At 46.8% G+C, this 25,769-nt stretch overlaps 1 protein-coding gene across 2 annotated transcripts in view; it reads left to right on the top strand.

The window, feature by feature from the left end:
• The window catches only part of LOC144752898 (patr class I histocompatibility antigen, A-2 alpha chain-like), a 432,525-nt gene that overhangs the window by 387,605 nt on the left and 19,151 nt on the right, over positions 1-25,769 (top strand). For both annotated transcript variants that reach the window (XM_078640723.1, XM_078640724.1), the window contains 2 exons: positions 10,054-10,251; positions 24,574-24,849. In XM_078640723.1, the coding sequence (XP_078496849.1) occupies positions 10,054-10,251; positions 24,574-24,849 (474 nt within the window). The remainder of the gene's footprint in view (positions 1-10,053; positions 10,252-24,573; positions 24,850-25,769) is intronic.

Below are 25,769 nucleotides of genomic sequence, written 5' to 3'. Positions count from 1 at the left end.
CTAAGGGTGCACTTTATGGTGCACATACTGATAGTCCATTTGTATTTTTGTAGGTCCGACATCCCGCAACGGCTCCTGGCTTTCTTAAAAGCTCATCCTCCCTGTGTATCCCTCACCCCACACTTGGACAGTCGCGTTAATCACGTTACTGAGTGGGAAGCTATTGGGCGTATCCTGCCTGTGTGAGGTGAGAATTCCCCGCCTTTTCGCCACCTCCATGCCTTTGACGTTTCGTGTAGGTCTGCACCAGTTTAGACGATGTCAGCCAGCAGACCATATCAGCGAAGGGTGCACTTACTGATAGTTTAATTATTATCTTTTGCAGGTTCGACACCCCGTCGCCGATTCCGACCATTTTTAATTGATTTTACCTTACTGGAACAGCGCAATTCCATGGCTGAGGTATTCATGATTAGCATTGTCTCTATAAATATTGCATTAACAGTGAGACATTATGCATGCCTGCACCCCTGTGTACGCCTTTCTTAAGTTTTAGCTCCATGTATCTTAGATTCGTTTGTTATCAGTCAGTATCTGGTTTTTCCCCTTTTACGTCATCCGTTATTTTCTATTACCAAACGCACTGATTCTTTGCCTTTTTACAATTGAACTATGTTTATTTGTTGATACTGAAATAGACATTCAGTAATGTTCTATACCTGATTTTAGGTTCTTTCTCGCCTTGAGCAACACGTCGAGAATACTGCCTTTGGCAGCACCCTATAAGAAATATCCAGGCACTAAGATATCACTTTGCAGGTATATGGCTTTACCTCGTAACCCTCTCCGGTATATTTCGTTTTATCTTCTTGTGTATCCCGACACGTTTATAGGATAGAGAATAAAATGGACTTTTTTCACCTTTCACAGATTCGTGGTCCTAATCGGACAATTATATGAACCTTTACCTGACAGCAATCCCCATTTAGGACTGTAATCTTTGCATACTTACATCAGGTACTTATATGCAATGTAAATTATTGTCTTTCAGTCCTCGTATTCCCTATAGATGTGGATCCCTTTTATTTGATAGACCAACTTTGGCAACTGTAATTATGTACTCAAATTCTGTAGATGCATTTGGCCGCCTATATCGATGCCATCACCTGTGCTCAATTCATTCACTGTTCCCCTATTCCCGGGAACACTAGGATTAAAACAAATCTTTTCCCCCCCCCTACCCCTCTTATTTTCTCACCCCATTCAGATTCAAATTGGTCCCCATAGAACTTTAAGGTTGAGCATTGACCGAGCAAATCCCTGGTCTGCATGAAGTAAGTTTATTGAATGTATCATTATTACAATTAATTGCTTGAACTTATCGAACATATGTTAGGCAATTATGTGCTCTGTATTTTTTGCTTAATTAACAATACATTTGTTGTACTCTCACACTATTAGCCGATATGCACTAATCAGTGAACAGAAATTAAACAAAGTTCTTTTTGAGATCACCCAAGGCAATTGTATTAGCTGTTATGATAGAATGGTCTTTTTTAAGTTATTTTGAAATATGCAACTGTGGACTGTATTTATTTTTTGATATTTGTAAGATTGTAAATTGTACCGTGTCTTATGTTATGTTTCTGTATTATTATTTCAGAAGGCCTTGCGGCTCCTGAAGAAGGCGTTAAGTCGCCGAAACGCGCGTCGAGTACTGTTTTGTCCTTTTAGCTGGACACCTTCAGCATTGGTGTTCCATGTATAAATTTAATTTGTAATTGTTTTTAACGTAATTCCTTGGCCGTGCTTTTTTTAGTATTGTGTCATTCAGTCATTTTATTATTGAATTGTGGTTGTGTTATTGTTTACATTAAATATACATGTGTTTTTTATTAAAAATTGATGAATTTAGATCACCCCTACAGCTTTTCAATTGTCCTTGACTTGGGTTCTCTTACTTGTTTATTTTGTTGAAAGTCCTGGACTGCCTAGGAGTTTTTTTGCATACAGGACCTCCTCACTGGGCCATGATCATGGTGACCTGTTGCCACACCACGGATATTCCTTAAACAGTAGCCAAAACATTTCTCTCCGGGTACTTGTCTTTGAAAAACACTTGGTCCCCTATGTGGATGTTCACTACCTGGGCACTCCAGTGATGACTGTTTGTTTGAACTTCTCTCTTCGCAGCACATCTTCCTGATCCAAGGGAGGTGGTGATGATGGGAAATACTGTCTGCGACCACACACCCCATGAGGGCTCGTCAGGCGGTGGAGTGAGGGTACTGGTGGTAGTCCCTTAAGAAATTATAGATGGGCCATTCTAAAGATTGTTGGACAGAAAGATAAATTCTTATTACTTTGTTGAGGGTTTGCATGGACCTCTCTGCCTCACTGTTGGATTGGGAACAACAGGGAGTTACTTTCTTGTGCCTAACGCTCCATGCTTGTACATAGGCCTCAAACTCTTGGCTATGAAACGGCGGGCCATTGTCAGAGCAAATTTCTTTTAGCAGCCCCCGGGTTAGTTGGTGTATTAAGACCATCATGTACCTCCTGTCCAGGAGGCACCCACAGTCTAGACTAGCACAGATCCACAGCTGCCACGGGACTTGTTCAATGAACACAGGGGCTGGTGCGTCTATAGGCCCTGTTACTTGACATTGGCATGAGTGGACTATGGTCTCTACCATGTCATCGATCAACAGACACCAAACCTTGCTCCTGAAGCGATTTGTTTTGATTTTTATCTTATCTACCCCTTGATGCCTCATGTGTGCCAGCTGGACCACTTGCTCAGTGAGGTTGCTAGGGATAACAAGGTGCAGGCATCCTTCAGCATCAGTCGCCAACTTGTAGCGCACTCGATATAGTAAGCTTAACATAAGTCTGGAGGGCCAAGTACTCATTGAGGGTCTCCAATTTCCCAGCCTTTAAGGCCATTAAGGCTAATTGAAGGCACTTGATGCCTTCTGTGGCTCGGCTGATCATGTCCAGTGACAGAGATAGGAGTTAGAACTGCTCCACCACATACCTTAGATAAGCTACAGTGTCTTCAGCTTCAACAACTTCCTCCGGGGTTGCCTCACTTGGTTGCCTGGAGAAGTAATCTGCAGATTTATTTACTTCTAGTTTGCACTCTACTCGACAGTCCTATAGTGGAGCTGAACCATCCACTTTTCTATGCGTGGCGAGGGCTTAGACAACATTCCCTTGAACATGGGTACTAATGGCTTGTGGTCGGTGGTCACCGCCAAAGTGGTGTCCGTAGACAAAGATGAAAGTGGCGACAGGCCCAGCGGATTGGGATTATGAGTAACCCTGGGCGAAGAACTACGCTCCGTTCGCTGAGCTTGCGGAGTTTCGGCAACTCCGCGTTCCGCGGAGAACGCGTAGCTGTCTATTACTCCGCGATCCGGTGCGTAGCGTAGTTCTCGTGCGCTGAATAACATTATCGCGTGCGCGGCAATGGCTTACCTTGGTTCTGCGTTCGCTTTTTCCCGGTCGCGTGTGCCACCATGTTTGTAAACCCTGCCGCACAATCCCGTGCGACTGTGCGAACGCGATAACGTCATTTGGATGCGCTATAGCGTCATAAGGATGCGCGAGGGTGCTTGTTGGTAAGATCGAGTTGCCGAACACGCAGAAACTGCAATCTTGCACAGAATAACTCGCGAGCATGTTAAAACCATAATAAATTACCATTTTGGTTAGCAAAAAAGTGAAAAACCCCTTAAAGTTGTACCATGGTTCTGGGTGGAGGGGAGAAGAAAAGTTCAAGACAAAAAGGTAGGGGAAAGAAGAAGCAAGGTAAAAGAAGGAAGTAAAATAAAACAATAGAAAAGTTGAAAAAAAGTTGTAAAAGTAGAAATAAAATGAAAAATATAAACCTAGGCACAGAGAGAGATAGGTAATAACTAAAGAAAGTTTGAAAAAGTGGGTAAAAAGATCAGGATTGAAGAGATATGAGCTAGATGCTAAAGTAGGCCCAAAACCATAGCCAGAGTGTGAAATCCAAGATGGCTGCGCCCGTCGCGACCGCGTGGGTAGGTTCGCGCGATATTTAGCGCGATCACGCACTTTTGTAGTGCGAACGAGAAGATGAGTTCCCGAACATGTCTTGCACAACCCGAACACGTTACTTGTGACCCGGAACAGGAAATAAGGGAACGCAAGCGGGCGGGACAAACCTCTTGGGTAACTTAGCGCGCTAGCCATCCCGAGCATGCAGGCAGCGCCCCGAACACGCGCACCGCGCTCCCGAAGACGAAAAACGGCACGCGAACGGGTCTAGCAAGCAACTACGCATGTCCGCGGAGCTACGCGTAGGTCGCGGAGTGCAAGTGCGTCTTCGCGTAGCTCCGCGGAGTGCGGCTCCGCGAACTACGCCCAGGGTTAATTATGAGTACATTTGCTCGGTCACCGTCAGGGATCGGCTGACATAGGCCACGGGTACTAAGTCTCTGTAGGATTGCTGTTGCGATAGAATGAGACCTAGGCCTGTCGGGCTGGCATCAACTGTGTTGTGGGCCTTGAGAGGTATAACGTGGTGTTCAATCTTTTGTTGCTTGGAAAGCCCTGACTTTGTCTTCACCCAGTTTCCACAGGATTGCAGACTTGGTGTGGTTCCTTAGCAGCTGCATCAGATAGGGTATGTCATAACCACAGTAATTGACCATACCTAGGAAGCGTCTCACTTCCAAGTAGTTAGACGATGCTGGGGCACCCTTAACATCCTTTGCAAGGTCAGGGGCTATGCCATTGGCTGAGAATGTGAGTTTGAAGCTAATCCTTTGTGTCAGAAATTCACACTTGTCTTGGTGCAACATAACTCTTGTATCCTGTGTAGTACCGGTCTGAGCCTACACTGGAGATGCATAGGTTGAGGCGGCAGTAGCATCGGAACACCACATGTCAAGAATGTTGTGATGTAGCTCAGCTCGGGGTGCAGGGTCAGGTCGTGACACCCTGACCTAAGATCAACTTTGGAGAACCAGTTAGTAAAGCTCAACTCCCAAATAAGATCATAGATGATGGGGTGAGTTGCCGCTCTTGGCGAATCACTACGTTGAGCAGCCTCATGTCTACGCAAATGCAGACTATACTCTGCTGAGAGTAAAACGGCCTCCTTGGATTTTTTCCAAGTGGATTTTATTTATTTGAAAAGTTTAAAAAGCGCGAACAAGACCCATACGGGTATCAGACCGCTGTACAGAATTGGCGAAAACAAGGGTAAGAAGGGTAACCAAAACACAACAGGACAGTGGGTGACGTTACAATAAACGGGGGAAACAGATCCGGTCATGGGTTGGGAGTATCAGCGGTGCCCTGGAGCACGATAACAATTTAACATACAAAAAATCGCACCAATGTAATACATTAAGAATCATAATTTTGACAAAGCATGAACATGAGAACAAGTTGATGCTGTTAAAGTTTGTTAAAGAATAGCCGTTTGACAAGTTTCTTGAAAGATGCAGTGGAAGGATTGGATCTGATCTCGGGAGGCAGGGCATTCCAGATCCTTGGAGCAAGACCGGTAAAAGCACAATTGTAAGATCTTTATTTTTTTAATCTTGGTGGTTTTAAAAGTAGGGTGGACGTACTTATTATGTTCCGGCCTGAGCCCGAAAGTTCAAGCTTATTTGCCAGGTAGATCTTGAATCGGATTCTGGCTTGGATAGATAGCCATCTTAGTAGCAGAAGGTCAGAGGAGATTTGGTCATGCTTTCTAGAGCCCGTGATGAGTCTGTTGGCTCTGAAGCTAGCTTTGGGAAGTCCAGAAAGGGTCACCAGACCATATTCCAGTCTAGAGATAACCAAGGATTGAACCGCGGCCTGATGTCTTTGGGGGGGGAAGGAGTTGGGGGGAGACTTGATTTTCTTAAGGGTGTTAAGTTGAAAGTTGGCTCCCCTAATAGCTGCACTGATGTGCATCTGGAATGTTTTAAGTGTTTGTCCGAGGTGATGCCTAAATATTTGGTGGAGTCTACCACATGAGGGGTGCAGTTCAGAGAAGTGTGTTGTTTAAGTCAGTCGAGGGTAGGAGCCGAGTAATTGGGAGGGGGAGTGCAATCAGATGAAATTCTGTTTTGAGAGTACTTAACAGAAGATGGTTTTGGGCTAACCATTGTTGGGTTTGTGCAAGTGCAGCATTTAGCGTTTTATGTCCTCTTCAGGTACAGTTGCGTGTCATCCACATACATGTGGTACTTAATGGCAGCAAGGTTCAGAATGACAGTAAGTGGTTCCATAAACAGGCTGAAGAGAGTGGGCAAGAGCACGGATCCTTGAGGCATTCTGATCTTGACAGGGGTACGGGATACAAGTGAATGGTTAACTTTGATCCTTTGTGTGCGGTTATGCAGGAAAGAGGCAAACCAATTTAGGACCGGGCCCGAGAGACCCATCCTGTGTTGAAGAAAAGCAAGCAGGTTTTCATGTTTGATGGTATCAAAGGCTGAGGACAGGTCAGAAGGATCAGGAGAAAAGGGACAGTTTGGTCAAGGGATCTCAAAGCGTCATCTACAATGTGAGAGTTGATATTTCTCTATGTGTTTGCATAGCTGCGAGTGGACGCATTTTTCGAGCAGCTTAGCTAGTGTCATAATGCTGGTGATAGGTCGGAAGTTGTTAGGATCCAACAGATCCGCGTTGGGCTTCTTAGGAATGGACGTAACTTGCCTCACATTGAGGCAATTGGGTATCTTTCCCTGTAAGAGGTATTCATGAATGATCCTGGACCAAAGAGGGAGAATGGCTGAATTGAGCTCTTTAAAAAACTTAGCAGGTAAAGGATCACTGAAATGGCTGGAGGGTTTAAGGGATGCCATGTTGTGTAGAAGTTCTGACACATCTGGGAGGAGTAAAGAATTCCAAGAGGCATTATTTTTGATCAGCCAAAGGGCAAGGATATTGGCGAGGATTCAGCCAGCTCAGCTGATAATGCAGATAGGTTCGGAGGCCTCTGAGTTGGGGTGACAGGTAGTAGCTCTCGCTCGATTTTAAGGATATAGGAGTAGAGATCGAGTTGGAAGAATGTTTAGCTTGTTCCTTGATGATTTCAAAGAGTTTCTTGGATCTATTTTTGGCTCCATCCAGCTGAGCCTTGAAGTGGTCTATTTTAGCCATGCAGATGTGTTTGTTTTATTTATTTTATTTTATTTTTTAGAGTTTTCTATAGCGCGAACCAGACCCAAGAGAAGGGTAACAGAGCGCTTTACAAAGTGAGCATGAAAACACACCAATCTAAATAAACACAAATCAAGTAACACATACATAGAAAGAAATGCAAATAAGTGACGAGTACATAATACGGTAAGCTGGAAGATGGCCGAAATAGAGAACAACAATACAATAGGGAGTCAAATTGTGATTGAAGAAGCGTTATCTTTGAGATGATTTGATGCTGGCTTGGTAAGAGTGGGGAGTTTACGGTAGGAGTTTGCTCATCAGGAATGATTTAGCTTCCTTTTTGAAGAGGTATGTTGAGGTGATTTTTCTGATGATTGGCGGAAGCGAGTTCCAGATTCTTGGCGCCGCTCCAGAGAAAGCTCTGTTGGAGGTTTTGGTCTTTATGAACCTTGCGGGTTTCAGGAGTAGGTCATCAGTGCTCCTGGAATGTCTGTTTCCTCCAGATAAAGTATGTTTTTGGCCTGGGAACTGCGGGGTAATGTGGTGTAACGCCTTATGGGTAATACATGCAATCTTTAAGTGAATACGGGCTTCATAAGGGAGCCAGTTGAGTGCCTTCAGGTGTGGCGAAATGTGATCGAATTTCCTTGATCCAGAGATGAGTCTAGCTGCGGCGTTGACTCAGGCTTTTAACGGTGCGGTAGAAGTTTTTGGAAGGCCAGCGAGGGTGGAACAGCCATACTCCAGCCTTGAGATGACTAAGGCCTGAACTGCCGTTTTGAGGTTTTGTTGTAAGTACTTCTCACTTTCCTTAGTTGATTGAGACTTGTGGTGGAGGGCGTGTTTCTCCAGAGCCTCTGTGTGAGTCTAAGATTAATCCGCTCATCATTTAGGGCACTATGAAACCAAGGTTTGGATTGTTTGGCTGTAATCCTTTTGAGTTGCTTCAGTGCAGTAGTATCAAGAATGTTAAACACAGTGTTAATGTAGTGATCAGAGAGATCGTCATGGTTGGTCATGTTGGGAGGGGGCTGTAGTCTATTTTTGGTGATTGAAGTTAGCAAATTGATGTTATGGTTTCTCATATTGCGCGTCAGTTGTTTTGCTTTAAGAGGTTGGCCCTGTCTACCCAAGCCCTTTTCCAAGATGAGCAAGGGAATTTGATAATAATCCGACCCGTCACAGGGTAGGATGTGGCCTATGCTAGTTGGATGCTATTGTCTTTGGCAATGATAAAGTCGAGAGTGGCGCCCTTATTGTGGGTAGGACCCTTACAGAGCTGTGAGAGGTTAAGGTCAGAGTGGAAAGCCTTAAAGGAACAAACTATACGATCATTTGAGTCATTCCAATGTAGGTTAAAGTCTCCGAGGAAGATGTGGCAGAGTTGGCTTAACAATTGCACACCTACACCAGTGAATTTAAAGGGAAAGGCATTGGCCGCACGGCCGTGAAAGTGGCGCGCCGCAAAAGTGAAAGTGATCGTAGGCAAGATGGCGCTTCTGCTCGGTAGTGCACGCCCGCCCGCATAACCGCACACTTTAGGCCACCACAAGCAAAAACATGTGGTAGCATTTTCTGAAGCCACACGCTAAAAGTCTTGCAGAGCAGCGCATGCGCTGGCTCAGCGAGCCCTGAAAAGGGAGCGTGCTCATGACTGGTTTGGTCGGCCCACAAACAGTCAGGGCCCGCAACAGTGGACAAGCCACTCCAACCCGCCCCCCACCCGCCCCTGCCCACGAGCAGGACCTCCCACTCGCCCGCCCCCAACCAGGCACTTCTGCTTTCTCGCACTGCGAGAAGCAGAAACATAGGATGGTAGCATTACCATTTGATGTTTCTGCTTCTTGCACTGCGAGAAAGCAGTAAGGCAACCCCCCTCCGCCCCAATGGAGGAGCCGCCTCTGACTGGGTTAACATGACAACTGCCTTGACTCTTAGTGCACTAATCGTTTGTTTACAAAGTTTACTTTTAATAAGTACTTCTCAGTGCAGCACTATAATGTGGCCTATTAATATCAAAGCTTCAAATGTTCTAGAAATACACATTTCTTAATTTTAAAGTGACTTCATCCTATTTCGCATGATGTTTGTTGCATGATTTACATAGCAAACGTTTTCAGGGTTCGGCCTGTGTGTAAGCTCTAAGATTTGAGCCAAACCCTTGATTCGGTTCTCCCTGCAAATTTACAGGCTGTCCACCTCTACTGACAGGTTGTCAGAGTAGCTTAGAGGAGTGCTCCTGCCTCGGTGTTTTGAGTATTACTGTCTTTGCCAGCCATGGGTCCTCTAGCTGACTGTGCCGTAGAACTCAAGCTGCTCCTCATGGGGTCCCTGTGAAGCCAAAAATGCCCTGGAGGGGTTGGTGTCACGCGTTGGCAGGGATGTGGCCTGGCGGTTTAGCAGAACTGTTTCTATGTAGGCACACCTGAGCAGATTTCCATTTCCAGTAGTGGAACAGTGTTTATTATAATTTTTTAACGAAAAGCAATGCACTAGAATGAGGCCTAAAACATTCGCCGAAGGCTGAGATTCATTCAGACATTTACCTATCACTTTTTAGGTCGAGCTTGCCAGACAGCTCGGCTGTCTGGTTACAAAAGACATTGCGGTCTGACCCATACCATAGGGGCTTGCATCCTGCCTATTCCAAATTTATGACATGCTGTGGACATCCGTGGCCTATTTATGGCCATTTCTGGATGGAATTGTTGTGTATTCCTCTGGCATAATGATAGCATAAATGTAGAATAATGGCAGCTGCCCCTGCCAAAATGTTGCCCGTTTCACACACATTGTGCCCAGCACAATATATTGATTGCTTTCCGCAAACAAAAGTCATAATACTTTAACGGAGTTTCAATAACTTATATTGCATAACTGCTCACCAAGCTACAACATTATTATTAAACACATAGGCGAAACCTAATGCTTTTCCAATGCTTGTTTACTTGAACTTTGCCATTTCCCCCTTCTCAGGTCTCCATGTGCTTCAGGTGATGCGGGGCTGTGAGCTCCACGAGGACGGATCAGGCAGCTGGTTTCAGCGATTAGCTTTTGATGGACAGAACCTCACGACAGCCACAGACCCAGCATCAGACACCCAGAAACAGAAAGCGTGCATCGAGTCCCTGAAGCACTTTCTGCAGATTGGAGAGGAGAGTCTGCTGAGGACAGGTGAGAGCTGTGCATGCACAGAGCAGCAGAGGCGGGAGCTGTGCATGGACAGGGCATCAGAGGCAGGAGCTCTGCATGGACAAGGCAGCAGAGGCAGGAGCTGTGCATGGACCATGCAGCAGAGGCAGGAGCTGTGCATGGACAAGCCAGCAGAGGCAGGAGCTGTGCATGGACAGAGCAGCAGAGGCGGGAGCTGTGCATGCACAGAGCAGCAGAGGCAGGAGCTGTGCATGGACAGGGCATCAGAGGCAGGAGCTGTGCATGGACCATGCAGCAGAGGCAGGAGCTGTGCACACGCAGGGCAGCAGAGTCAGGAGCTGTGCATGGACAGGGCATCAGAGGCAGGAGCTGTGCATGGACAGGGCAGCAGAGGCAGGAGCTGTGTATGCATAGAGCAGCAGAGGCTGGAGCTGTGAATGTGGGTCATTAGAGGCAGCAGCTGTGCACACGCAGGGCAGTAGAGGAAGGAGCTGTGCATGGACAAGGCAGCAGAGGCAGGAGCTGTGCATGGACAAGGCAGCAGAGGGAGGAGCAGTCCACGGACAGGGCAGCAGACAAAGGAGCTGTGCATTAACAGGGCAGCAGATGGAGGAGCTGTGCATGGACAGGGCAGCAGAGGCAGGAGCTGTGCATGGACAAGGCAGCAGAGGCGGGAGCTGTGCACGGACAGGGCAGCAGAGGCAGGAGCTGTGCATGGACAAGCCAGCAGAGGCAGGAGCTGTGCATGGACAGAGCAGCAGAGGCGGGAGCTGTGCATGCACAGAGCAGCAGAGGCGGGAGCTGTGCATGGACAGGGCATCAGAGGCAGGAGCTCTGCATGGACAAGGCAGCAGAGGCAGGAGCTGTGCATGGACCATGCAGCAGAGGCAGGAGCTGTGCATGGACAAGCCAGCAGAGGCAGGAGCTGTGCATGGACAGAGCAGCAGAGGCGGGAGCTGTGCATGCACAGAGCAGCAGAGGCAGGAGCTGTGCATGGACAGGGCATCAGAGGCAGGAGCTGTGCATGGACCATGCAGCAGAGGCAGGAGCTGTGCACACGCAGGGCAGCAGAGTCAGGAGCTGTGCATGGACAGGGCATCAGAGGCAGGAGCTGTGCATGGACAGGGCAGCAGAGGCAGGAGCTGTGTATGCATAGAGCAGCAGAGGCTGGAGCTGTGAATGTGGGTCATTAGAGGCAGCAGCTGTGCACACGCAGGGCAGTAGAGGAAGGAGCTGTGCATGGACAAGGCAGCAGAGGCAGGAGCTGTGCATGGACAAGGCAGCAGAGGGAGGAGCAGTCCACGGACAGGGCAGCAGACAAAGGAGCTGTGCATTAACAGGGCAGCAGATGGAGGAGCTGTGCATGGACAGGGCAGCAGAGGCAGGAGCTGTGCATGGACAAGGCAGCAGAGGCGGGAGCTGTGCACGGACAGGGCAGCAGAGGCAGGAGATGTGCACAGACAGGGCAGCCGAGGCAGCAGCTCTGCATGGACAAGGCAGCAGAGGCAGGATCAGTGCATGGACAGGGCAGCAGAGGCAGGTTCTGTGCACGGACAGGACATCAGAGGAAAGATGTGTGCACCAACAGGGCAGCAGAGACTTGAGCTGTGCACAGACAGGGCAGCAGAGGTAGGAGCTGTGCACAGACAGGACATCAGAGGGAAGATGTGTGCACCAACAGGGCAGCAGAGACTTGAGCTGTGCACAGACAGGGCCGTAGAGGGAAGAGCTGTGCACAGATCCAAGGTACCCACTGTACCCCCTGTTGCAGTGTATCCTGTAACCCACTTACCTCCTGCTGAAGTGTGTCCTGTACCCCACTGTGCCCCCTACTGTAGTGTTATGTACCCCACTGTACCACCTGCTGCAGTGTATCCTGTAACCCCCTTACCCCCTTCTGTAGTGTGTCCTGTACCCCACTTTGCCCCCTACTGTAGTGTTATGTACCCCACTGTACCCCCTGCTGCAGTGTGTCCTGTAACACACTGTACCCCGACCTCAGTTTCCTGTAACCACTGTACCCCTTAATGTAGTGTGGCCTGTAACCCAATGTACCTCGTGCAATGGGTCCTGTAACTAACTGCAACCCACCATTGGGACAGTTCCTTTGTTCGTAGCGCACCCTAGTACTACTCCAGTACTGAGACCAGGCAGCCCGCCCCGTCGCTGCCAGCCCCCTCCCCACCACTGTTGATTATCATTATTGAAGCAGAAGCAACAAAGCTGGATCCCAGGGGGTTGAGGGGCCCCCTTCTCCTCAATTAGGATTGTCTTAAAGGATCATGGGAGATTTTCCTTTCTAGCATTACGACCGAGGGCACCCTTGCCAAAAAAAGGGATACAACATGGGAGCTTTTTTTTCCGAACGGGACAGAGAGCCTGTTTCAAGATTGGAGTGATGGTCAGGCATGATGGGGAAGAGATGAAAGATGCAGAGGATATAACCTGCTACTCAGAACTGTAGTTATCATTAGTACAGGAGGTGTAGTTGTGATGGGGTCCAAGGGTGTGAGGGGTTCACACACAAACCAAATTCTTAGGAGCAGTCTTTTTGGGACAATGCAAGTTTTTGTTTGATGCATTTGCTGTTTTATAGGTCTCATACTTAGTGTGGTTTATGAACTATAGAAAAATATTCCTGAAATCATCTCATAAGCCCCGCCTCCTGCACGCAGCCATGTCCGTGCTGCTGTCTCAAACCTTGCCATAACGTTTTGGAGGGGGGCCCGACCTCAAAACATTTTGCTTGGGGGTGGGGGGCTCAGAGCAAAAATGTTTGAATACCTCTGGACTAGAGAAACGCTGGGTGGTATGAAATTTGTGCAGGCATGGTGCTCTCACACAGAAATGTGAGGAAAATGTGATTTAATTTGAGTATTTGCAGGATATTCTGGGTAAGAAACCATTGGAGGATCCACACAAGCCACACCTCCCTGGACTAATGTTTTGTTTTCAGAAACGTTTGGGTTTGGTAGGTATCCGTAGAAGGCAGCCGAGCCCGGAAACAAAAGCGGCGGTGCCCCCCTTGCAAATCCAGGTTGTTTTGTGATAGATAATTTTGATGTTTCCACAGTATATTTTGAGCTCTTCCCTGTCGCATGCATGTGGCCCACCCACACAGGTGTGGTATCATTTTAATTGGGAGACCTGGGGGAATGCTGGGTGGTAGGAAATTTGTGCCGGCCCAGTGACCCCTCAACTTTTCCACACAGAAAGGTGAGGAAAATGTGATTATGTTTTTAGCCAAATTTGAGGTTTGCACGAGATTTTGGGCAAGTAAATGTTGGGTGATCCATGCAAACCTCACCTCTCTGGACTCCCTTGGTGTCAAGTTTTTAGAAATGTCTGGGTTTGGTAGGTTTCCCTGGGTGGCTGCCTAGCCCGGGACCAAAAATGCAGGCAACCCCCTTGCAAAAGCAGGTTGTTTTGTGATAATTTTAATCTATCCAGAATTAGGGATGTCTTTCATAGGTTCACATGCCTGAATCATTCCCTGTCGTCGGGATGGGAGTCCCCGGTACATAAATAAAGTAATGTCCTATTAGACATATAGAGAAATAGGCCCAAGGGCCTCACACTAGTAACATATCCATGTCCTTTCGTAAAAAGGACTAAACTCTAGAAAAGAGCCAATCAGCTATCACCTCCCTCTAGAACCCTCCTGGAAGGAGCTCCAGTTCCTCAGATATTCTACCGCACGTCGTGCTAAGGGAGTCTCCTATGAGCTCTGCTCAGTTTTCTTCTCAACTGGGTTTCCAGTGTTCTCTAGTGATATATTTATATTCTGGACTGTAGTTCCTGACATCTTCATGGCTGAGACACCAAAAAAGGGTCTTTTTAGGCCCTGCGGTTCCTGTGGAAAGAAAAGGCTACATGTAGATGACCAACATCAAGACTGTCTATATTGCCTGTATCCAGACCATTCTTCCAAGGAGTGCAAGGTATGTCATACCTTTTCCACTAAAACCCTCAAAGATCGCGAAGGACGCTTCTTAATCTGGCTCCAGAGGCTGAAAGATAAGGACTAATCAGAATCTTCTGACAAAAGTTAAGGCTCTTCAGTTTTTTCCAAGTCTTCTCAAAAAAGACCAAGGCTTCTTCTCCTGGCCCTTCGGCACAGCCTCCTCAAAAGAAGACACATAAGAAGTCTTCCGAGGTCCACTCCAAGGCTCTTTCATCGAAGGTGTCCTCTCAGGAAGTCCCCACCTTCAAGAAGCATACTCTCGTCGACGACATCGTCGACGACTACTTCAGTGACGAGGACAGCTGTGTCTACAGCATTGTATGTGACTACGTCGACGACTACTGTTTCCACGTCGATGGCAACGTCGTCTCTGACCTCGTCGACGACTACGACCCCATCGTCGACGGCAGGTAAGACCGTGTCGTCGACTATAAGCATCAAGAAGACACCGTCGACGTCGAAGCAACCGTCGACGCTGCGGTCGCTGACGACTGGGTCGTCGACGAGCTCGAGAACAAAGACAACACCGTCGACGAGGATGCCATCGACGAAGACACCGTAGACGAGATCTCCAGCGATGACACCAGTATCGACGACGGCCCCGTCGACGATAACCCCGCTGGCTACGACACCCGTTGACGTTTCACCTCGTCGACGATGATGGATCCAAGTCTGAAGAGCACATATGTGCATCTGAAAATCACGAAAAAGACACCAGCCTCTTTTTGAAGAGAAGGATTCAGATGAAGGGGACATGTTCCAAACTGCGACAAGCCCCTCTGTGGTGTGGTGTGGCTCACTGGTTAGAGGCGGCAGACCCGGAAGCAGAGAACGGCCAGGGACCAGGGTTCAATTCCTGACGCAGCAGGGTCGTGGACCAGGGTCAGCGGACTCGACAATTCTCGCCTCGGTGCCTACTCTAACCAGGGATCACACTTGGCAACTCTGGGCATTAAGCTTGCCTCATCTCTACAGCGGCCCCCCACAAACGCCGGGGATGCCTGGTTTCACCTTGGAGATACCCAGAAGGGACCATCTCACAGGGAAAGCCAGGACGGGTTCCCCAGCGGTCTTCAGCGCCGGGACGCTTATGGGCAGCTGTGCGCTTTACAAGTCCAACACATTTACAAGTCCAACACATGTAATGTAAAACATCAGGAGAGCTCAGATGAAGAAGAGGAACAGGAGGAAGAATATCATCCACCTCCTCCACCAATGGTTTGCCTTCCAGCCTCTTTGGTCTCGGACTTGCAATACCTCATTACCGATTACAAACAGAGGTTTCCAAAGTCACCTACATGTCAACCCTCGGCAGTATCTAGTTCACCAAGACTACGGCCTCCACCTGTAAATTTGCAGCCTGATCCAGCCAACTTATCCCATCCTCCGTCTACTGATGAGGACGAGGAAGAAGACCAACATAAAGAGGGAGAGCTTCAAGACACTCAATCTAACCACGGTGAATGGGATGACTATATCGTTCCCTGCCCTGCTTCTCCAGTACCGGCACAAGCGGACTCACCACCGGAGACATTGGAGGGTTCCACAATGTCATTGAGTGGGCAGCTCAACTCTTTCAAATTCCCATGGTTTCTCTGCAGCAGGACTGCTTCTTATATGATTTTAAGGAGCCTTTCAAGAAATCAGTGAAGTTGATACCCATAATAGAATACCTGTTTGGACAAGGTGTTAAAATTATGCAAAACCCTTCCTCAGTACCTCCGGTATTACCTCGCTTGGACAAGAAATATAGGGCGCCCGATACTGCGCCAGTTTGTTTAATAGGACATCCTAAGCCGGACTCGGTAATTACACAGGCAGCTCAGAAAAAGTCCAACAATCCTTCTGCCCCATTAATAGCTCCGCCGGATAAAGAAGGCCGAAGGTTAGACAACATTGGAAAGCGTTTTTCATCAATGTCTGCACTGACAGTAAAGGCGTCCAATGCCTTGGTGCTTTTAGGGTGTTACAATAGACAGTTATGGGCAGACATAGCCCCATATTTAGCGGCCTTACCTTAGGAATCAAAGGAAGAGGCAAAGAAAATATTATTAGACGGGGAACGCTCAGCGTCAGAAATAATAGACTGCGCGATGGATATCGCAACGACAGGATTTCGCCAGCTTGCCGTAGCGGCTGTATTGAGACGACAGGGTTGGTTGAAGGCAACTTCCTTACGTCCTGAGATACAAACAAAAATCTGAGATATGCCTTATGATGGTCAATTTCTCTTTGGGCCACAGATTGATGAGGTGCTACAGAGTATAAAGAAGGACACGTGGATCAAGAGGGAGAGGACAATCCTTTTATAAAGGGGATTATCAATATCGGTCTTCATACTCGTCTGGTCAGCAACATCGGCCACAATATCAGCAGTGCCAGCAACAGCACCAACAATCATCCTATGGCAAATCGTCCTTTCGTGGTAAAGGCCACCGAAAAGGCAACGCTCATAGACAATGACCCTTCACTTCAGCCAGTCTCCAATTCATCTCCATCCTCAAAACTTGGAGGAAAGATCTCCCATTTCCTGAAAAATTGGAAGTAAATTACCACAGACTGTTGGATTCTACAATTAGTTCAATTCGGCCATTCACTGGAATTTGTTCACATACCTCCCCAAACCTCTCCCCGACCTATGCTTCGCAAAATCTACGTCTGCTTCTCCAGGAGGTTTCTCTTATGCTCCAAAAAGGGGCGATAGAAAAAGTCCCTCTGTCTCAACGAGGAAAAAGGATTTTACTCCCGCTTCTTTCTAATTCAGAAGAAAGAGAAGAAGTGAAGGCCGATTTTAGATCTCAGAGCCCTCAACAAATTCCTAAAGAAGTAGTTGTTTCGTATGGTAACAATCCAGGACGTATTGCAACTTGTAGATGGGGAGGATTACATGGTGTCCCTGGACCTTCAGGATGCTTACTTTCACATCCCGATTCACAGAAATCACAAAAAATTCTTAAGATTTGCTGTAGCGGGCAGACACTTTCAATTTCGCCTCCTGCCTTTCGGGCTCAAGTCTGCACCTCACATTTTTACAAAGTGCCTTTCTCCAGTGGCTGCATATCTCAGACAACAGCTCCATCAAGTCTTTCCATATCTGGACGACTGGCTGATCAAGACTCCATCCCTAGAAGACACGTCCAGGTCTTACAACGCTTGTCTGCAACTCTTCAATCATTTAGGACTCACACTCAATCCGGAATTTCTGCGTGTTCGCAGAGATTTTTTACAGTTTCGCCGAGATTTGAGTAACGCGATTCTGCAAATTCCGCCCACCCCTATAAAAAGCTTCCAACGAGCAAACAATCCTTGGTGGCTTGCGTAACGATCAGCCTTCTTTTCGGGTGAGGGGTCCGTAGCGGGAAATCAAGCCAGTTTCCCTAGTAATCACAACTTGCAACTCCAACGTGCATTCATTCACTCCAAGAGATACACTCAACTTGGTAAGCTAGGTGCCCAGTGAAGCGTTTTCTTTTTTCAGTTCAGTGCTTTGTCAATCATGACACATTTCGGCCAACGCAGTGGCCTTGGTCACATGATCGCAATACGGGGTAGTGAAACATTTATTGGATAACAGTCAGTCACGTCACACCGTGACTGCGGCACTCTGGAAATTGACAAAATACTGTGGCAGGCATAATGAAGGCTACTCGATAGGCTTGATATACGATATTGTTGTAGGCTAAAATAGATACTGCATAAGCTGTATTGTCCTTGTATATACTGCATAAATCTACATGACAATAAGTACCAATTAAATACATATTAAAATACATATTGAGTCTCAGAGTTGTTTTCCAGGGCAAGACAATCGTTTTTGATACCCCACAGGCGGCCTGGACTTGGCTCACGGAGGAGCGCCCCCTTGAGACTTGTCCCAATTCCCTGCCCCCCCCCCCCAATAGCCAACGGGAGTCTACACAGCCTCAGCCATCTCTTCCCAAGCCACAGCAGCGGCACACTCGGTCCCGCAAGAAGGGAGACCCGTGCAATGGGGCGTCACGATCGACTGATGTGGAGTCCAAGTTGCTAATCTCATCTGCACTTCGGGGATCCTTAGAGGACGATGGAGTCTGACCCTAAAGGTCCGCAGGGATGGAATCACAAAACGATTCTTAAGTTCTACTGCAGCTTCTGACAATAGACTGTCCGTCTGTATGGAGGAGTCCATCATCGCTTAGTTTTGGGTTATGGGGTACAGGGGTAGTTTTAGGGTTTAGGGATAGGTATGGGTTTTGGGGTACAGGGGTATTTTTAGGGTTCAGGGGTAGGTTTGGGTGTTGAGGTACAGGGGTATTTATAGGGTTCAGGGGTAGGTTTGGGTTTTGGGGTACAGAGGTATTTTTAGGGTTTAGGGATAGGTTTGGGTTTTGGGGTACAGGGTATATTTATAGGGTTAAGATGGGTTAGTGTTTAAGGGTGTTGGGGTATTTTAAGGAGTAAGGGTGGGTTATGATTACGGGGTGCAGGGGTATTTAAAGGGAGCAGGGTGGACACCCGGAGCTGGAATGTACCGAACCTGGGAAGAAAAAACAATGAAATATTGGGCACAACGCTCGCTTTTTTTTCCCGTAATCTCTCGCCCCGCACACGCCCACGCCCCCAGCACACGCCCACAGCACACTATATGAGACATGGCATGAAGGGCGGAACATACCACACGCCCCCAGCATTTGTCACGCCCCCAGCACACGCCCACAGCACAACGCAGACACGCCCACAAGGGACTACTTTGCTGGCACAGTTCGTTTACCTTTTAAATAAATGTATATGGTGGGCGTCTACATAGCCTATGTCCTTCTGCTGTAACTGCCCTTTCCAACGCTGTATTGGGTGTTGTGATTGGTGCTGTGGTTTCTGAGATTACCCGCCTCAAAGGTTTGGGCTCTCTCTTTATTATATTAGTATAGATAGATATAGATATATATTCACTGCAAAAACCATAGGTTTCAGGCACGTTATAGTTAGGAATTAGCATTTAGAAAACCTTAGAAATTCACTGAAAAAAACATAGCTTCAGGGGCATTATAGTTAATTGGCCATTTCACTCGTACAAAACCATTTGCTGAACGGATTTACACCATTTAACAAAAAGGGTTCTTTCTGAACCAAGGGCTTCCTTTTTGCCACATTTGGTGTAATTCCGTTCAGCAGTTCGGGCTGTATCCGTGTCAAAGTTTCCTATGGGAAATTGCATGGGGAAAACACGTTTTTGGACCCCTTTTTTTTCTCGGCCCCCGCTTGGCGAATCACCCCGAAACTTTCAAGATAGGAGCGGACCGAAGCGTTCCACGAGTTTTTAAAATTTTGCGAAGATGCTCAACTGGCGCCCAAGTTATTGGGAATGGAAGGTTGCGAATTTCCTATAGATAATAAGTCCTAACTATAACTACCTACTGGCGACCGCCAGTAGGTAATATATATATATATAGATTTTATTAACAAGAGATTCCACAAAAATGAAGTGCACTGTTAATAATTGAAAGGTAAAACAGCTGAACCAATGACTCACAGGTCGTGAGATTTGAAGCTGTGACAAGGCACCAACTGCTTTACAGGCCATTCACATACCTTTCATATGTGACAAACACAAGACCATTCACACACCCAGCCGCGGGCCCTGCACGTTTCAACACTCACATCAACAGACAAGTGTTCAATTGCCCATCACTTTCATACGCCTACATGACTGACACAGCAATCACACCTGCTGATGGCTGACGGAGTGTGTAGACTGGAGTTTGGCTAGCAGTATATGTAGTGACAAGCAGCAAGTCACTACTCACACACCGCCAGCCAAATGCCAGCTCGCACAGATTGGCAGCCAAGTGCTAGTCCATGTCCCCCGCCAGCCAAGCACCAGTCCATGCACACCGCCAGCCAAATGCCATTCCACGCACACCGACCGACAACCGCCAGCTCACGCTCACCACCATCACATTTTTTTAACAAAAGAGAAAACACAAACCAATTGGAAATAGATAGAAAACTATAACTGCAAACACAACAGTTCTAACTAAATACATCCCACTAATGGCAACCTTAAAATCTGAACGAAAAATATAAAATTATACAGACCAGGCACTTTACTTTTACACTCCAGGTTGCAACCAGAAACTCAGTTGTGTGTGGTACAATTTAAATAATTTGGCCACACACAGCCCAGGTTCAGAAGGACAATTGGGGTAGCACTTATAAGTCTCCTTCTGCTTGCCTCTTCAGGCACAGTCTTAATGGGAACGTATTTGTGGGTGTAGGAGGAATGTGATCAGGAAAGTGGCGATCTTTCAATCTAGCCACATCCTCCACCACTCCAGCTCTGGGCATTTTTGCCAGTTCCACTGCAACAAGTCTGCCTACCACAGACTGCTGAAACTGAACAAATGTCATCTTTGACTCTGGAGAACAATCCTTCAATACAACAAAAGCTTTGAAGGTTGGTAAATGGAATCAATGGATAGCCATAAGAAGTTGTCTATCCATTTATTCCTAATGTAAGCCTTACGAACAGCAGTGTAAGGTTCCCACCTCTGATATACTTTATCTAAAGCTTCGATGTGCTTATTGCAGTTTAAAATGCACACAGGTTTGTGCACTTCAGCAACCTGACGCCAAACAGTCACAGGTGAAGTACTTTTATCATGGATGGTAGTCAGCATATAGACATCTCTCCTGTCAGAAAAGTTAACAGCTAGGAGTTCATCACTACGCACGTCACTCCACCGTCCTTTCCCAAATTTTTTACAACCAATCTCTTTTGGGTAACTTTACGGTTAGAGCGGATTGTGCCACAAGCAAGAGTGTCCACTTTGAACAATTCCTTAAACAATTGCACACCAATGTAGTAGTTATCTACGTATAAATGGTACAACAAACACAAAAGAAGTAGGTTGTCTATATCAATACAATAAGCAAGGAAACCGTGGTTAGATATGAAAAACTAAATGTATGGTCTAAGTAGGTCTAGAAGGCCATCCTTAGTGGAAGAGGATGCCTTACACACAATATTGTGTCATGCTTCATCATAGGCATGCTCTCCCCACCCTGGTAAGATGGTGTTACCAGGGCGGACTAAACCTCCGCGAAGACTTGGCGAAAGGAGGGAGTTTCTTACGTAAAACTTACAGGACAAACAAGGGATCCAGTTGAATTAAAACACCTTCACGTACCTCGTTATCACCTTTATTAGCGAGGACCTGATGTACGTTAAAAACAAAAATGATGATAGAAGCTAAAGAGAGTAATATCTCTAATCCATCTTGCAGTAAGCCAACATGTTTCTGCCCACGCAAAGAGCCAAAAAGGTGTGGGGAATTTGTCAGGGATGTCTGATCCCTACAGAAACATTATCATGTGTACCCTATATCCCTACGTGCTAATGTGGGGGAGTACACCTAAGGTGTGCCCAAGCAAGTCTTACCTGGGATACTCCTATGTGCAAATCCCCATGCACCTGAGAAGGGAAAGAGTAATGCAAAGAGACATGTCAAAGAGAATGTATTGGTGTGCAAAGTGCGATTATTTATCCACACTCACACCATGGCGACTTACATGACTCTAGCCACAGGCATGCTCATAATCATCACCCAACACGTGCCATAGATAAAGAATATCTTGTGAGTGTGAGTTGGTAATGAAACACAAAATACTTTTCTGGTCAAAGAAAGCTAATATTAACTATGGTGGGAAATCTTCTCAAGTACATTCAGGGTCTATTTAGCCATAGAGCCATCTTATTAGTATTATAGGATTCTATAGCCAGTACAGTATGTTAACTAAGATTACTAGTGACCAAAGATTAGGGGATACCAGAGACTCGGTCAGCGGAGGGGTGGCAGCCTTCGAAGTCACACACTAACAGAGGGGAGTACTTAAAAAGGAAGGACAACATGAAATGAGTAAAATTAAATGTAAAAATCCACGCAGCAATTGGGGGGTGAAATCCGACGAAACACAACCAAAGTATCCACGGGTCTAATAAATCCTAGCACAACACTTGGCGTCAAGAAATTGCAACTCCAATCAAAAAGAACAGTCTACAGATCTGGAATATCCTTTAAGTAGGACGGATTCCCATCACTCACCGAGGTGACATGCTTCATCATCTGGGTCTCCTCCTGGCGACACACTAGTGGTGCCAAGGGCTACAACCCTTTCAACAAGAAAGGGGAGCTCACGGATGTTTCCACAAATACGTATAGCGCACTAACATGCTCAATCAGATCCACTAGATGAGAAGAGGTGTACTGTATTTAAGTGAGAAAAGTGAATTAAAATTGAACAGCAAGAGAGAAAAATTGTTATGGTATCTCCTACTTCCCAAAAAGAAAACCGTACAAAGAGAGTTTTGACATAATAACTGTCACTCGATAAAAAAAGGTCTACATGTTTCAGCCAATTGGATCCAATTTAATCCTTGGCTTTCTTCAGGACCAAACAGTATATATATATTGCTACTGTATTAACTGTGAAATTAGTGATATAAAAACAGGGTTGGAAAAAATGCAACCATGTGCCCAGAATCAACAGGACACCTCACCTCACCTTGTCAGAGCTGTCTGACGAGGCCAGTGATACAGACGGACAGAGTGGGGCCTCATTTTCCTGAGCTGTCGCCAGGTGAAGTGAGGTGTCTTCCTCATGCATAACAGATGTTATCAGCACTCCGTGAATTGCAGAGGATTTGGAAACCTGCTGATTCAGGTCACATAATTGTATTTTTTCTAAACCTGTTTTTATATCACTAATTTCACAAGTGCTTTTGTCATGTCTGTATGCTTGTGTGACAACTTTTCTATAACAGACCACTCTAGCTGGTCAGCATTGTAGCTTTTCTCAATGTAATCGAAAGTCATCTTCGTGGAGTCCCTTCTGCATCGAATTGTGCAAATACGAATGCACACTGTATGTGTCGACATCCCAATTTACTGTAGTCCACCTGGGCACTTGATCACATAGATAACATTTGTGGAGTTGAAGTTAGTTACGCCTTCCTGTCCCCACTGTTTGCATTCCCAAATCCAGTACTTTTGACTTTTTGGTAAAATGGCACACACTGCAGGATCCACACTGGGAGTGTCCTGAGGGAGGAGGAAGGTTCCACGGTGTGTGTCTGTTGGGACCCCGTACATTCAGTTTTTGGTCATGTGTGCACAGCCATGTCTCTTATGTTCCTTGCTTTCCTGAAGGAGTACATTGGTCGATCTATGTCCAAACCTCCACATTGGACGATGTTCCAGTTCTTGCTCATCATATTTTTAAATGGGTTAGACAGGGTGCTAAAGGTGGGGACACAAATTAGTCTGTCAATCGTTTACCGGCCTTCCTCCGCTCCTCGATTGTCTGGTAGCTTCCATTTGCCTCCGCTTCGCACGTCTCGTTACCCCGGCAGCATTGCCTTTCATGCACATTCGGCCCTCAGCCCTGCTTCTCGGTTCCTTACATCGGAGTCCACCTGGTCTCTGGTCTAATCGGGTCCCATGGCACACAAAGGCCGCCCGCTTGAAACAGAAGCGAGCCCCGGAGACCTGCAGTACCCCTCCGGCAGCGTTCCGGCTGCATCATCACCTCCACTTGGAATCCAGGTCCCAGATTTGGATCGTAGTGGGTGTACCTTCCTCCTTGGCCTCGCGTCACCTCTGTAGTCTACAGGTGATTCTAGGGTTTCTTCTTGAGTCTTAACTTCTCTCTTCCACTTAATGATGCCTCTTTTGGCCTTCTTTGTATCCTGCCTTATCGTCCCGTGTCTTCAGGTTGCTGCGCTGCCCGTCTTCCTGAAGTGTCCTCCTTTATCTTGCTGTTCTCTTTGTTATCAGCTTTATTCAGCTGTTTTCCTTCACTGTGGGAGCAGGCCTTATTACCCTGCCTAGTCTGCCTGTTTTATGGACTGCGGTCAGATTATTAGGCTGCCGAAGGGAGCTCCGACAAATGTCTACGTGGCCATCTTGTTAGGCCACGTCCCCCATTTCTGTCGGGTGTTATGAGGAGTAGCCAAGTCTTCTGAAATGTAGTAAGATTTGTTGACTAAAGGAACCCAGAACACCTCAGATTCTCCTTCCTTGTTCAGCTGCTCAAACTGTCAAGCACAGAACATACAGCCCTGAAGAGTCATGGAACGATACTAAAGGGCATGTAATGTAACAGCAGGCACATGAAACTCCCTGAACACTCTGGGTAAGTAAAGGAAGATACAGTACTATGCACAAGAAGACATTGTTAAGTTGCAAGATGCAATGAGTGGGCTACAAATATGACTACTAGTGGTAAATGTGATACCAGGGACCTAGAATAAATAACATGGTAATTGTAGAAGAACTGGTATTACATTAAGTCCTTTTCAATTTTTTAAATTGTATAATTGTAGTTATTCTGTTTCCTTTCAGTTACTCCTCAAACAATGGTTTCACAAAGAAAGAGCGGCAGTCACACTTTTCTTATCGGTTATGCATATGGATTCTACCCCCGAGAAATTGAGGTGAAGTGGGTCCGGGATGGTGTAGAGATCCCCTGGGAGTCGAAGGAGCTCCTGCCAAACCCTGATGGAACCTTCCAGGTCAGGACAAAAGTAGAAGTTCAGGAAGGAGATGATGTGAGGAGTTATGAATACCATGTGATTCACAGCAGCCTGCCAGTGACTGTGATTGCGACTGTGGAGTATGGTAAGTACACGCACTCTCAGAACAGGAGGTAAAGCTTGTATGCGAGGTCGACGGTCACATGAGCCTACTGAAGAATGTGATGGTTTATTGTTGTTATGTTATGTTATGTTAAAATAACTTTTACCGCGCACAGACACCAAATGGTTTCATGGCGCTCATAAACAATAACAGGGGAGCGGACAGCAATATTACTCAAAAGCTAATTGAAAAAGATGAGTTTTCAGTAATTTACGAAAACAAGAATAGTTGGGGCAAAGTCGGAGTGAAATAGGGAGGGAGTTCCACAGTGCAGGGGCAAGAAACGAAAAGCACGAGCCACCATGCTTTTTACGTTTGTACCTGGGGACAATCAAAAGATTGTGGGTAGTTGAACCAAGGGTTTCTTGAGGGAATATGGCGCTTGAGGCAGGAGGAAGTGAAAGCCGGAGCAAGAGCAAGAAGGGCCTTAAAGACAGTACAGCCCAACTTGAAAATGCAACGGGAAGCCACTGGAAGCCAGTGCAATTTCCTCAACAGGGGCGAGACATGTTGATGTTTGGGCTGTTGAAAGACCAGTCTCGCCGCCTGGTTCTGTACCAGCTGAAGCCGATGAAGGTGGTAAGCAGGAATCCCAACATAAAGAGAGTTAGCATAGTCAATACGGGAGGTGACCAGAGCCATAATAGTATGAGAGCCTCAGTCGTAAGAAACCTACGGATTTTGCAGATCCTGCGGAGATGGAAAAAGCAGGAAGATGTAACAGCATTAATTTGAGGTCTCATAGATAAGTCACTAGATATAATCACACCGAGGCTCTTCACCGAGTTGACAGGGCAGGGCGGAGGGCCAAGAGCGGAGGGCCAAAAACTGGGGCTCCAGGAGTTGGCTGTCCCTCCGGTTAATACTAACTCTGTTTTGTTGGGATTGAGCTTCAGCTGGCT

Source organism: Lissotriton helveticus, chromosome 5_1, assembly GCF_964261635.1.
Source record: "Lissotriton helveticus chromosome 5_1, aLisHel1.1, whole genome shotgun sequence".
In the NCBI taxonomy this organism is placed as follows: domain Eukaryota; kingdom Metazoa; phylum Chordata; class Amphibia; order Caudata; family Salamandridae; genus Lissotriton; species Lissotriton helveticus.
This window is presented reverse-complemented; position numbering and strand designations above follow the sequence as displayed.